The 12079-nt window shown below is 51.6% G+C and overlaps 3 protein-coding genes across 3 annotated transcripts; 2 read left to right on the top strand and 1 right to left on the bottom strand.

Moving 5' to 3' along the window:
- Window positions 1-1390: 1390 nt before the first annotated feature.
- NEUTE1DRAFT_78227 (uncharacterized protein) lies at window positions 1391-4271 on the top strand (the record flags this gene model as incomplete). Its single annotated transcript, XM_009850810.1, has 3 exons — window positions 1391-1720; window positions 1774-3964; window positions 4057-4271. The coding sequence occupies 3 exons, from the start codon at window positions 1391-1393 to the stop codon at window positions 4269-4271; spliced, it is 2736 nt and encodes a 911-aa protein (XP_009849112.1).
- Window positions 4272-6204: 1933 nt separating this feature from the next.
- Window positions 6205-8909, top strand: NEUTE1DRAFT_99001 (uncharacterized protein; the record flags this gene model as incomplete). Its single annotated transcript, XM_009850811.1, has 6 exons — window positions 6205-6606; window positions 6774-6833; window positions 6946-6972; window positions 7002-7055; window positions 7112-7504; window positions 7590-8909. 6 exons carry the CDS (start codon window positions 6205-6207, stop codon window positions 8907-8909), a joined length of 2256 nt encoding a protein of 751 aa, XP_009849113.1.
- A 673-nt stretch (window positions 8910-9582) lies between these two features.
- Window positions 9583-11809, bottom strand: NEUTE1DRAFT_108379 (uncharacterized protein; the record flags this gene model as incomplete). Its single annotated transcript, XM_009850812.1, has 3 exons — window positions 9583-11496; window positions 11549-11771; window positions 11802-11809. The coding sequence occupies 3 exons, from the start codon at window positions 11807-11809 to the stop codon at window positions 9583-9585; spliced, it is 2145 nt and encodes a 714-aa protein (XP_009849114.1).
- Window positions 11810-12079: the final 270 nt, after the last annotated feature.

Here is a 12079-nt window from a genome sequence, read left to right on the forward strand (position 1 = left end):
CCAGAGCTAGGGGACAAGTACCTGAAGGCGGCTGTGCTAGGCTCGCTAGGGCAAAGAGTACATGTCCTGACACGCGGCAACCAAGAAGGTGCTCCCTCCCCCGCAAATCTGCTGTGTCTCTAGCTCGTCCACTGAAGCCGGTGGTCCCTTTGAAACGCACGGTGTTGAGGGGGTTACAGAAGGCAGGAATGGAAAAGGAAGATTCAATATTCTGCAGTGATTGACTTGCATGTTTCGAACAACAGAACACACTGTGAACCCTTGATGTTGCGATAGGGATGAAAGCTTCCCCTTGCCTTGCTAGAGGTACACTACCTAGCTAGGTAAGTACTCCTTATCGATTAGGGAAGAGTACCTTTGTGGTTAAGTCAGGCCGCGGTAGGAAGGAACAGGACGATGCTTCTCAACATGACGAGGTTCCATACCGCGGAATTGTAGCCAAGTATTGGTCAGAAGGGAGCTCAAGACCCACTATTCTGCGCTTGGAGCTCCCCGGTGGATTTCGCGTTCCTGAAAGTCTCGAACTCCCGTCGCCCATGATTGAGGACCTACTCGAGGCGCAGCTGTTGCCTTGTATCAATTGGACCCTCAAGGCCTCTTCAGAACATGGCAGTTTCTATAATCGACATTGTCAATTTGAGACAATCCAAGTCTGTGAGCTTCAATCAACGGAACAGCATGCGGTGCACACTCACACAAACACACAGGCCACGCGGTCGCATCAATGCAATGCAATGCGGCAACACAAGAACTGCTAGCATGACGTCATTCCGAAGCCATGTTAGTGATGATGGTTTACATAGCCGCTTCCCTTTGGTGTTGTTTTTTTCCCTTCAATTTCTTTCACCTAACCCGGTCTTCCACTTGACGGCTGGACCTTTGCGCCTCTTGTGTAATTGCAGCGACTTCTTCCCTCGGCCAACCAGACTTACGCGGAGCAAGAAAAGGTGATGACCAAGGCGGATCAGAGATGCCGAGGGTTGGGGAAGTCGCATCACTCGCACGTTATTCCGCCCTAAACCGCCCTCTCCATGTTTCTTGGAACCACCCGAACACCCTAGGCACACGTAGTATTCAACCTATTCTCGAACGAACCTTGTTTATTCTCCGAGCCAACTTTTCTTTCTCGACGGCATTCTCGTCATCCTCCCCCCCTATGTAGTCCAAGCGGGCTTCCCTTCCTTCCACTCAGCATCCTTGTTGCGCTTACCCTTCTGCTTCTTAAAGAACAGGCTTCCGTCGTTTATCTAGAGCAGCAAGCACCCTACGTACTTTAGCGCCTCCGCCTTACTGGCCTAGAATTCCCAGATACCCCTCCAATTCTTTACAAAAGTCAACATCACATTGTTTCGCCAGATTGTGCTTCTGAGGATCAAGCACTGCCACGACAATGGCTACCGCTCTGGCTGCAGGTGATCCTGCTCAGAACGGTAAACACGAACATAAAAGGAGCACCAGCGAAAAGCTCAAGCATCCCTTTCGCGAGCTCCGCGAAAAGCTGGCCAATAGTAGTTTACACGAACATCTGGTCCACGAGAAGCACAAAATCGGAAAGTTCAAAAACTTGATCAACCCCCAGCATCGCCATGACGAGGAACACGAAATAGCCTGCGACAAAAAGCGAACAAGCATCTGCACCTCCCATCGTTTCGACTCCTTCTTTCCTGAACGGGATGGCAACAATATCAAGTGGTATGTCGACGGCAGAGACTACTTTTGGGTAAGTTGACTTCCTCTGATCATGCAGATAATTCCAGCTTACAACCATGCTAGGCTGTCTCTGTAGCTCTCGAAAAGGCAAAAGAGACCATCTACATTGCCGACTGGTGGCTTTCCCCCGAACTCTTCCTGCGTCGTCCTCCCGCCTATAACCAAGAATGGAGGCTTGACCAGATTCTCAAACGTCGTGCTGAAGCTGGCGTCAAGATCTATGTCATTGTATACCGCGAAGTCGAAGCCGCAATTACTTGTAATTCTGCCCATACCAAGCATGCCCTCCAGGCACTCTGCCCAGAAGGCTCACCGGGGCACGGAAACATCACGGTCATGCGCCATCCCGACCACAATGTCCTGGAGAACGTTGCCGACATGACTTTTTACTGGGCCCATCACGAAAAGTTCATTGTCATTGACTACGAGATGGCCTTCATTGGTGGCCTCGATCTCTGCTTCGGCCGTTGGGACTACCATCAGCACAGCTTGTCTGATATGCACCCTGAAGGCATCGCCAACGAGATCTGGCCCGGTCAAGACTTCAACAACAATCGTATCATGGACTTCAAAAACGTTAAGGATTGGAAGCAGAACGAGCTGTCCAAGGCAGAGCATGGCCGTATGCCGTGGCATGATGTCGCCATGGGAGTGCTGGGTCCATGTGTCTATGACATTGCTGAACACTTCGTCCTTCGCTGGAATTTCATCAAGCGAGACAAGTACAAGCGTGACAAGCGCTATGACTGGATTGAGCTACAAGGCCGGCAAGGCGAAGATGAAGATCTAGTTGGAGTCCAGAGGCCCAGATTTCCCGTGGGCGAGTACGTCGTTCATCCACTCACTCCCCTCGCCAACAAACCTATCGTCGACCGAGGCACCATACACGCCCAACTCGTCCGCTCCAGTGCTGACTGGTCGAGCGGAATCCTTACCGAACACTCGATCCAGAATGCTTACAGCGACATCATTCGCAACGCACAGCACTACGTCTACATCGAGAACCAATTCTTCATCACGGCCACTGGAAAAGAACAATCACCCATCCACAACACTATAGGCCGCGCCATAGTAGACGCCGTAGTCCGTGCTGCCAAGGAAGGCAGAAAGTTCCGCGTTATCATTCTCATCCCTGCTATTCCTGGCTTTGCAGGTGACCTTCGCGATAATGCAGCTTTGGGTACCCGTGCCATCATGGACTACCAGTACAAGTCCATCTGCCGTGGAGAGCACAGCATCTTTGAGCAGATCCGCAAGGAAGGAGTGGATCCCAACCAGCACATCTTCTTCTTCAACTTGCGAAGTTACGATCGACTTAATAGGACCGCTGCCGAGAAAAGAATGGAACAAGAAGCTGGAGTGTCGTACCAGGAACTCCAGCGAGCCCAGGCGGAGGAAGTCATGAGTGAAGGAATCCACGGCACCTACGACCCCCAAGGTGGCCGTGATTCCCACATGGGCAACCTAAGAGATCAGAAAGACACCCTGCAGGATTCCGAAGAGCAGAAGCACAGCCGTGATGCGAAGAAGCGGTTCGAGGAAGCTAGGAGCAAGGTAGAAAAGGAAGGGACCGGCGGCGATGAAAAGGTGAGCGCATACGCTAACGCCGACGGCGAGCTGGACGGCAACATCAACGGAGGCCACTTCAACGGCAGCAACCCGAACGCCTCGGAAACCAGTAGCCCGTCGAGGGCTAAAGACAATACCCGCACCCAGTCCAATTTCACCGTCGCCCACCACGCGATGGCCCACACAGGATCCGTGGCCGATGTCACTTGGAACGGCGACCCGGAGGACGAAATCAACAACTGGATTCAGGAGGAGCTCTACGTGCACGCCAAGGTGCTCATCGCGGACGACCGCATCGTCATCTGCGGCTCCAGCAACCTCAACGATCGCAGCCAGCTGGGCTATCACGACAGCGAGTTGAGCATCATCATGGAGGACAAGAAGACAGTCCAGACTACCATGCACGGCCAGCCGTTCGAGGCCGGGTGGCACGCTACCTCGCTACGTCGGTACTTGTGGCGGGAGCATCTCGGTCTCCTGCCGCCACAGGATCTAGACGCTAGTGGTGATCCGAATGCGCAGCCACCAGGCGATGACTCGCCCAATGATGCGTGGGAGCGGCATGAGAGCTGGAAGCTGGTGGAGGATCCTCTGAGCGATGAGCTGTGGGAGATGTGGACGAGTAGAGCGACCAAGAATACCGAAGTGTTCCGGCACTTGTTCCATGCTGATCCTGATGATCACGGTAAGCTTTCCTCACCTACAAGCCGTCCCCCCCCCCCCCCCCCTTTTTTTTTTTTGTTTCTCGTGATGACTCAACTAACCATCAACAAAAAGTAAAAACCTTCGATGAATATAACGCCTTTCTCCCAGCCAAGGGTGTCAAACCAGGTCACATATTTGACCGATACATGCCGCCCGACGACGCCCGGAAGAAGCTGAGTCAAGTGAAGGGGCATCTAGTATGGATGCCGCTCGACTTTCTCAAGGATGCGGACATGGCAGAGCGCGGGCTTCAGGTGAACTCGTGGACCGAAAGTGTTTATACCTAGGTGGGCGTGCCACGGTGGGTGCGATTAAGGCTTATTGATTGGACTGAGAGGATGTATGTTTGAGTACTGTGGAATATAAAAGGGGGAAGGCTTGAGGAGGTATGTTCTAATAAGTAATGTCTTCCGAGAGACAGGTTTCTCATGACGTCGAATGAATGATATGGCCAACGGGAAAGGATGGGTTGGATGGCGCGCAAGGGTATTATTATCATATCTAAGTGTAATACTGTTAGTGAATATGAATATAATGACTGATGATATATCTGGAGTGTGGTTGAAGTGTGCTCGTAGCTGTCTGAATCGTTTAGATGCTGAAGAGAGAGTGGTGATTGAGCAGGACCCCAGGACGGCAAGGTGCACAGGTTGAAGTTTGTTGATTTAAGGCATCACTACAACCTTCAAAGGAGGAATTAAAAAAAGAACCCAAGGCAACGAAGAGAATCAGAATGTTACAATGGTTGTGGAAGAGAGAAAAATAAAATGAAAATACCAGAAATAAAACACCAGAGATACGCTGGTCGTCACCGACCGGCAGATTATAAGAAAAATTGACCGTCCTGACACTGCCTCTAGATCTTTTACACTGGTAACACCAAAATTGCACTCGGTCAGAATACTCTTTCTCTCAGAATTCCTAGAACTAGTATATGCAGATAGTTGCCGAGTCTGATGAGAGCGTGGCAAGGGAATCAATCTCTCGCTTTTGTCTTGTTGGATTACGGCTTGAAACTTGTCACGATACGTACCTTCTTCATCTGCCTGCTACCGGAAGTGAACCCTCTGGTTGACCTTTTCGGCATGTCCTCCACTACATTCCAGCATCAAAGCTGCATTTGATCCTTGAAAGACGAAACGTTGATGTGGCACGCTGACACCAGGCTTGATGCTAGGTGCGAACGGCGCTACGAAGATCCCTCTACCTTTCCGCCGCTCGAGGGTGTCCTATGTATGGTACAATCCATTAGGCATCATTCCCTATCTTTCATCTATCTCTTTTCCATTGTCACTGGCGTCCTTTCGGACCATCGTTCTAGTAACCAGGTTGGGTAAACAATTACATCAGACCAGACCAGACCAGGAGATGGTGGCCGAATGAGAGCCTCATGGGAACGTGGATACCCCCCCCCCCCCCCAAAAAAAGACTATTCTGGTGTCACGCCGGCCACATTCCGGAGTACTGACCTATACCAAACAACTCTCTCTGGTAAACACATGTCTGTGACGGTGCAGGTCCGGCAGGGACTGGGCAAGAAGCACAGAAAGAAAGGCTGTAGGAATAAGAGAAACGCTTCCCCGAGAGCCTACCTAGGTCTAAAGGCGAGCTGCGATACGGGACATCCGTGTCCTCGTGGGATTGGAAGCCTTATGTGTGTCTTTTAGGCATCCCGGCATCCACTGAATGGCATTCCCACGTCTGAATGTATGTAACCTGGGGCAAATCTGTAAAACCCTAGCTGCATATGCGCGCGGTCGATCTGCGAGAGATTCTATTCGACGCCTATTGAAGGTGAAAAGGACTGCCCTCCGGTTCGAGACCTGTCAAAGGTGCTTATCTCACTTTGTGTTGGGAGATGATAGGCTCCGTGGCAATTCAGTATAAAGTAATGCCAGCCGAATATGGGGGACGATCATCAAAATGATCTGAATATTCCACAGACCAATCTTTGACCGCGATTAGCGATGAGGCTCGATGAGAAAAGAGGGGGTTGACCGAACTGAAGGCGGGCGCTCAGAAAGTTTGGGAACCGTCTGGAGGGCAATGGTAACTACAGCCCAGTCGGGATGGCGACTTCGAGTCTGAGATGTGATGGGCGAAATATACTTCTATATCACCATCCTCTCTGCTTGTCCAAGATTTCCCAAGACAGCATTCTTGACTTTGTCTGCCTTTTCACTCGGATGATCTAACAGACACAACCCATGTCGACCGGCCATGGATCTTCGTCACTTCTTCGTTACCTTCCTCTTCGTCGTCTGCACGTGGGCGGCCAAAAACACCGACGAGGTCCGTGAGTTCATATACGATAATCGCGATAATAAAACCGTACTGAACGAGGAACCCGCTCCGCCATGGGTGAGTTCGCCAACCGTCCGGGGTACCGGTGATATCATCATATCATGCTTGGTGACCTTGATTGCCTGCGCCTACACTGCTATTCATCCGACCGTACCACCTGGAGGCTCTGGCAAAAGGAGCTTCACGCTCATCAAAGCCGCCCTGGTGCTGGTGGCACTTATGTGTCCCGAGGCCGTGTTCGCACTCGCTTTCCAGGTGTATCTTGACGCCCGAAGACTGAAGAAGACGCTCAAGGGAATCATCAAGAAAGGCAATAAGGTAATGCGAACGGAAAGACTTACAAGACATTAGTAAAACTGCTAACCCTTCGTGTAGGAGGCCCTGGATAAAGTCGATGAAATTATTAAGACCAAAGAGAAAGGCAATGAGGTATACGAACGGAAAGACCTACTCAACATAAGTGAACATGCTAACCCTTCGTATAGGAGGCACTGGCTATGGTCATATTCAACAAAATCATCAAAACTAATGAGAAAGGCAATCAGGTATATGCGAACGGAAAGACCTACTTGACGTGAGTATAGATGCTAATCCTTCGTATAGGAGGCCCTGGCCATAGTCGATAAAATCAAACAGAGCAAAGAGAAAGGCTATGAGGTATGCGAACGGAAAGACCTACTTGACGTAAGTAAAGATGCTAACCCTTCGTGTAGGAATCCCTGGCCATGGTCAACGAAATTATCAAGACCATAGAGAAAAGCAATAAGGTATGTGAATGGAAAGACCTACTTGACGTAAGTAAAGATGCTAACCCTTCGTGTAGGAGGCCATGGCCATGGTCGATATGAAGTTCTGTTACTTCGTTGTCATGGGTGGCCTGCAGGTCGACATCTCCGACATCAAACCGTCAGACCATGTCCAATTTTACTTCCATGGCCACAACATGCCCGAAACGCTTCCTCTCTCAGCCGACGGAGTGATTGAGCTTGCCAAGCTGGGGCCCGGGTACCTGGAAAAACTCCTCGTTGAGCCCGCCGTGATCGAAGACAAAAGCAAAGGGGCATTGGTGCAAAAGTGCGTAGTTCTCGTCCAAGTCGCTTGGATGGGCATTCAGTGCATTGCCAGAAAAGCTGCGGGGTATCCCGTTTCTCTTTTGGAATTGCACACCTTTGGCCACGTTCTGGTTGCAATGTTACTATACCTGTGTTGGTTAAAAGTGAGTTTGCCTCTCCATACGTGGTGATTCTCGTCCCTTTTTTTTGACAAGCATCCCCGCTGATTCGTGACTAACACGTCCACAGAAACCCCTTGACGTGCGACAACCAGTCTTCGTTAACCCTGCCGACTTCAAAGACGAGCCAACTAGAGAAGGCTTTCAAGATGCATTAGCACTGATGGTTCAGGAACAGTTCTGTGACCTACAGAATCTCACTGGCTTCCTAAACTTGAAGTGGAAACAAGAAAAGCTGGACAAATCGAAGGCTACCAGGGAAGAGGATGGTCGGAACTCTACCAAAGAAAAGACGGCCCTGATTGTTGTGAATCAGATGGCCCAAGAATCGACGCCTCTGCCTACTCCAGCAGACCAACCTGATCAGTACATGGGACCCGGAAAGTCGACAACAGGCTCACAGGATTCAGTCCTGTCAGTTCCAATCGAGGAAGTAGACGTACCGTCCGGGAATCCGGAAACCTTCGATCTGGGTATCAATCAGTATCTTCCATGTGGAGTCGGCCACATGCCCGTGTCCCAGGAGCCGAACTGGAAATGTATTTGGACTGGTGCGGATAACTGGCGAGTTGACTTGAGAAAGGCGTCCGGCTTCGACCGCAGAGAAGAAGACAAATTTCCAATCCGTCTCACCCGGGCCGATCGTCGCCGCGCAGAAAGAGCAGCGAGACACATCAAGGTTGTTGAGGAACTGTACCGCATCGATCCAGTCGAGCAACCAGAGCCCTACGCTTACAAAAGACATGGATCGTCAGGCCAACATTGTCGGTATACCGATCTTGGATACAGGCGGGCGTTCCAAACTCTCAAGTTTGAGGTCGACAAACTCAATCCACTTGCTGTCAACCAGAAGGGTGGAGCCCAACATGACAGCGAAAACTCCAACCCGGAAACCATTGATGCCAATCGCCGGAAACTACTCGAGGAAGTTACTCCCAGACTCATCATACGGTACGCCGCCTTCCTAGACGCCACCTTCAGCGGCTTCAGCAAAACAAGCTACTTCGTCTGCGTCATGGTCGGTGCCTCCGTTGGCGCTATCCACCTAGCAGCCTGGGACTCCGTCTTTCCTACAAGAGTGGAGAGTATCATTTGGAGGATAGCGAGTCTCCTGATGATGGCTACCGTTCCTGTTGGTCTATGCTATCGCTTTCAAATTATCTTTATCCAGCGGTATAACTTCCAGCATTTCCGGCTGGGTTATCAGACATCCCGTGTTTGGCTCGTTGGGTTCCTCGCCGCATGGTATTTCTTTTTAATTATAATATCCATAGTTGTTTTCGTTACCGTGCGGGGGTATCTCATTGTGGAATCGTTTATCAGTGTTCGCTATATGGCTTATGGTGTTTACTTTGTTCCGGACTGGCTGCAGATCTTCCCACACATCTGAGTAAGCAGTGTCATTTGGGGGATTGGGTGTGGTGGTTATGGATTTGGAATTTTCGACTGGTGTTCGTGTTCGCGAGTTGTTGTTGGTTAACCCTGGGCAAATAATGTCGTACTTCTTGCGGGACAAAGTCTTCATATGACCGGGTCAAGATGCTTCCATCTTTCAGGGTCGTTTGTCGCAGGACGTCTGGTGATATGGAAGGTGGTTGTTCAGTTTTTTGACCCTACCACGTGATAAATAGACCCGTTTTATATCCTTTCAACTCCCAGACATAAGTTGACCCTCACATAGCTTGTGTCCCTCACTGGCTTATTTATGGGTGAGCGGATGGGATCCCGTGTTTTCTAGTGGGTATGGTCGTAAGTGGTTGTTATGCTCAGAGTCTGCTACTATGAGCTTTTGCTGTGGGTAGAACAGCGCGCTCGTTGGTATGCAAAAGGATAAGCAACCACTGATGATAGCCTTTCACCGTGTTTGCATCAGCTTAGTTGCTAGGCTCTAGTGCCATGGCAAGGCCGGATCGACATTCGAGCTCCATATCCAGCTATAGTCCTGCGCACCGTTAGTTTGCTGTCCAAGGCTGCCAGCAACTACGCGCCCATCGGTGACAGAGTCGCTGTGCGATTCAAAAAAGGCTGCGTTCATGTTAGAGAAATCTCACTTCAAGTCGGCGTCATATTAACTTGCCCTGCTCAAAATCAAAGAGTGCCTGCGTGGTCGCGAGATCTTCGTAGAAGCCGAGATAGGGATCCTCGGGCGTAACAAGGGGGTCCTGCGTTACGAGCATATCTACCGCTTGTGCTTGACCTCTTTGCATCAATGCTGAAGCACAAGAGGAGCCACTCTCTGGCGCGTCGTGTTCGTTGCACCCAGCAGACGCACGAGACGCTGCGGCAACCTCCTGTCCAGCCTCGATCTCAACACGCGACGGGTCTGGAAGAAGCGATATGTTCAACATCTCATCCCTCTCCTTCTGCAACACAAGCGACATCAGTCTTTTCGAGACAGTCAGGCCTTGTGAAGTGACGATGCTCTTGCCGGTGAGTCGGGACTGCATCTCCATCAACCGTCGAAGTCCCATTTTACAGTCATGGGATGCTTGGCTCATCGTATTGAGGCTAGCTAAGATGGACAGTGTAATGGCAGCCGTCAGAAGATGCAGGCAGATGAACGCAACAGCATATGTAGCTCCGGCGTCGTGCACAAGAGGCAGGGAGCAAATGTCGGAGATCTGTAATGCAGCAGCCTGGCATGCTCGGACGGAGGCTTGGCACGGGTCTGAACGATCTGGCGGAGGAGGCGCGTTAGCCTGATGACAGTCTGGCAGTGCTAACCTATATTTCAACAAAGGTCTGTGAATAAGGATCCTTGCGTTCTCGAATGCAAGCTTCAGAGAGAGTGTCTGTAGGGGAAAAAGGTAGTGGAAGCATGCTCTTGAACATGGCCCGGCGGCGCCAGCAACATAGTCTCTGCAAGGCGCCACCGCACCCACTGGCATTTGGTCCAAATGTAGCTGCTGAGGAAGCTCCAAGCGCCATGCATCTAGCTTCTGGTCGAGGACGGCTACACTTTCGACTAGTGTGCGCAAGCGATCCGAGGTGTTTGTGCGGCGAGCTGGTTTCTGTGGACGACTTCGGTCACTCAGGCTATATAGCTTTAGTAATGCCGTCCGCACGATGATCGATAGTCGTACTATAGCGACCTTGTACGAAAGTAAGGTTGCCTGGCCCGTGATACGCCGCTCATGTGCATCCCACGTCGGGTCTGCGGATCTGACAGGATATTGGTGGAGCAGCTCGATATCGCAATCGTCGTCGTTGATACTCAGCGGGTAGCCATACAGCATAGAGCAGAACGTTTCGATCTCGTATACAGCCCACCAGCATCGCTTCCTCGATTCCTCTGCGCGTTGCTTGGGGTCGTCCAGGTTGGGAACTGCCACTGCTTGCTGGCTCGATCTGCGATGCAGTTTTAATGCCTGAGCGATACGCAGAGCCCACCCGCAGACAGGCCAAGCTAGCTGGGGCTGTCCATGGTACAGATAGTAGCTGCCTAGGAGGACGCAAGTTTGGACCGCCTCTAACGAGCCCTCAGCCGCGATGTCCAGAAGTCCTGCACGTAGCGGTCCAAGCAGGCGCTCCTGAAGCGAAACAGTTTCTTCGCCAAGACGTGACAGCGTCGCCGTCTGACTGGGATCCAGGTAGCTCAGGCTAAGAATACAGACGGCGAGGTAAACACCCAAGAAAGCCGTTGGGATGCTTCGACATTGAGACGCCGTTCTGGTCTCATCGTACAGTTGCTGAGCTTGGAGTCGAAAGTCGCTCTGGTGGAACACAAGCACGAACCAGTGGATCCGGTCAAAGTAGTTGTTCACGAGCATAGTAGCGATGTCGCGGGCGGGCAATGCGGACAGCATCCCCTGTCTTGTAGCGCTAGTCTTGGTAGCATGCGTCTGACCTCCGCGCTGTCCTCCAGACGTGTCCGATGCTGAGCTTTGAGATGTACCGTCTTCCAGATCATAGCGAGGGGCCGAAAATGCCGAGACTTCTGCGGCATCTGGTGAGGTCGTGTTATGCTGCTGGAAAGCCTTGGGCGCACGTTAGCGTGACAAGCTACAGAAGACTGGTCGTAGTTCTCACCTCGTCCAGGAACATTGACGACGCAGAGGAGACGGCTTCGGATGGTCGCCCGTGAGCCGCCGAGACTTCTGCTGAATCATTCCTACGACGAGCCTTCTTCGCTGGTCGGCCGGCTTCGTGGGTTTTCCACGTCGTTGGCTTGACGGGAGTGGCACAGGTTACATTTGCTCGGATACAGAGTGTGCAAGGGCGGCGAATATCGCACTGTTTGAGGACGACGGAACTTGGCTCACATGGTTAATAGGTAGTGTACTCCGTCATCGTGTGTTACTCAGGTGCAAGAGGGGAGGTCATGCCTTCAGCTTTTGTTGGCGGCAGCGTTGACAGGCGCGTGGCACTCTTCCGGAATCGTTCCTCAAGGTTGGTCGCTGCATCGCGCCGGCTACAGTGGGCGGATGTATGTACGGAGAGGAGCGTGTTGTGTCAGAGGGGCTGTTCCCGGCGGAAGCTGCTGGACGGGAGTGGATGACGTTGCGACAGTTTGACAGGAGGCATCACTGTGGGTCAATCCGAGAATAGCACAATGACGGA

This window comes from Neurospora tetrasperma (assembly GCF_000213175.1).
Source record: "Neurospora tetrasperma FGSC 2508 unplaced genomic scaffold NEUTE1scaffold_2, whole genome shotgun sequence".
NCBI lineage: Eukaryota > Fungi > Ascomycota > Sordariomycetes > Sordariales > Sordariaceae > Neurospora > Neurospora tetrasperma.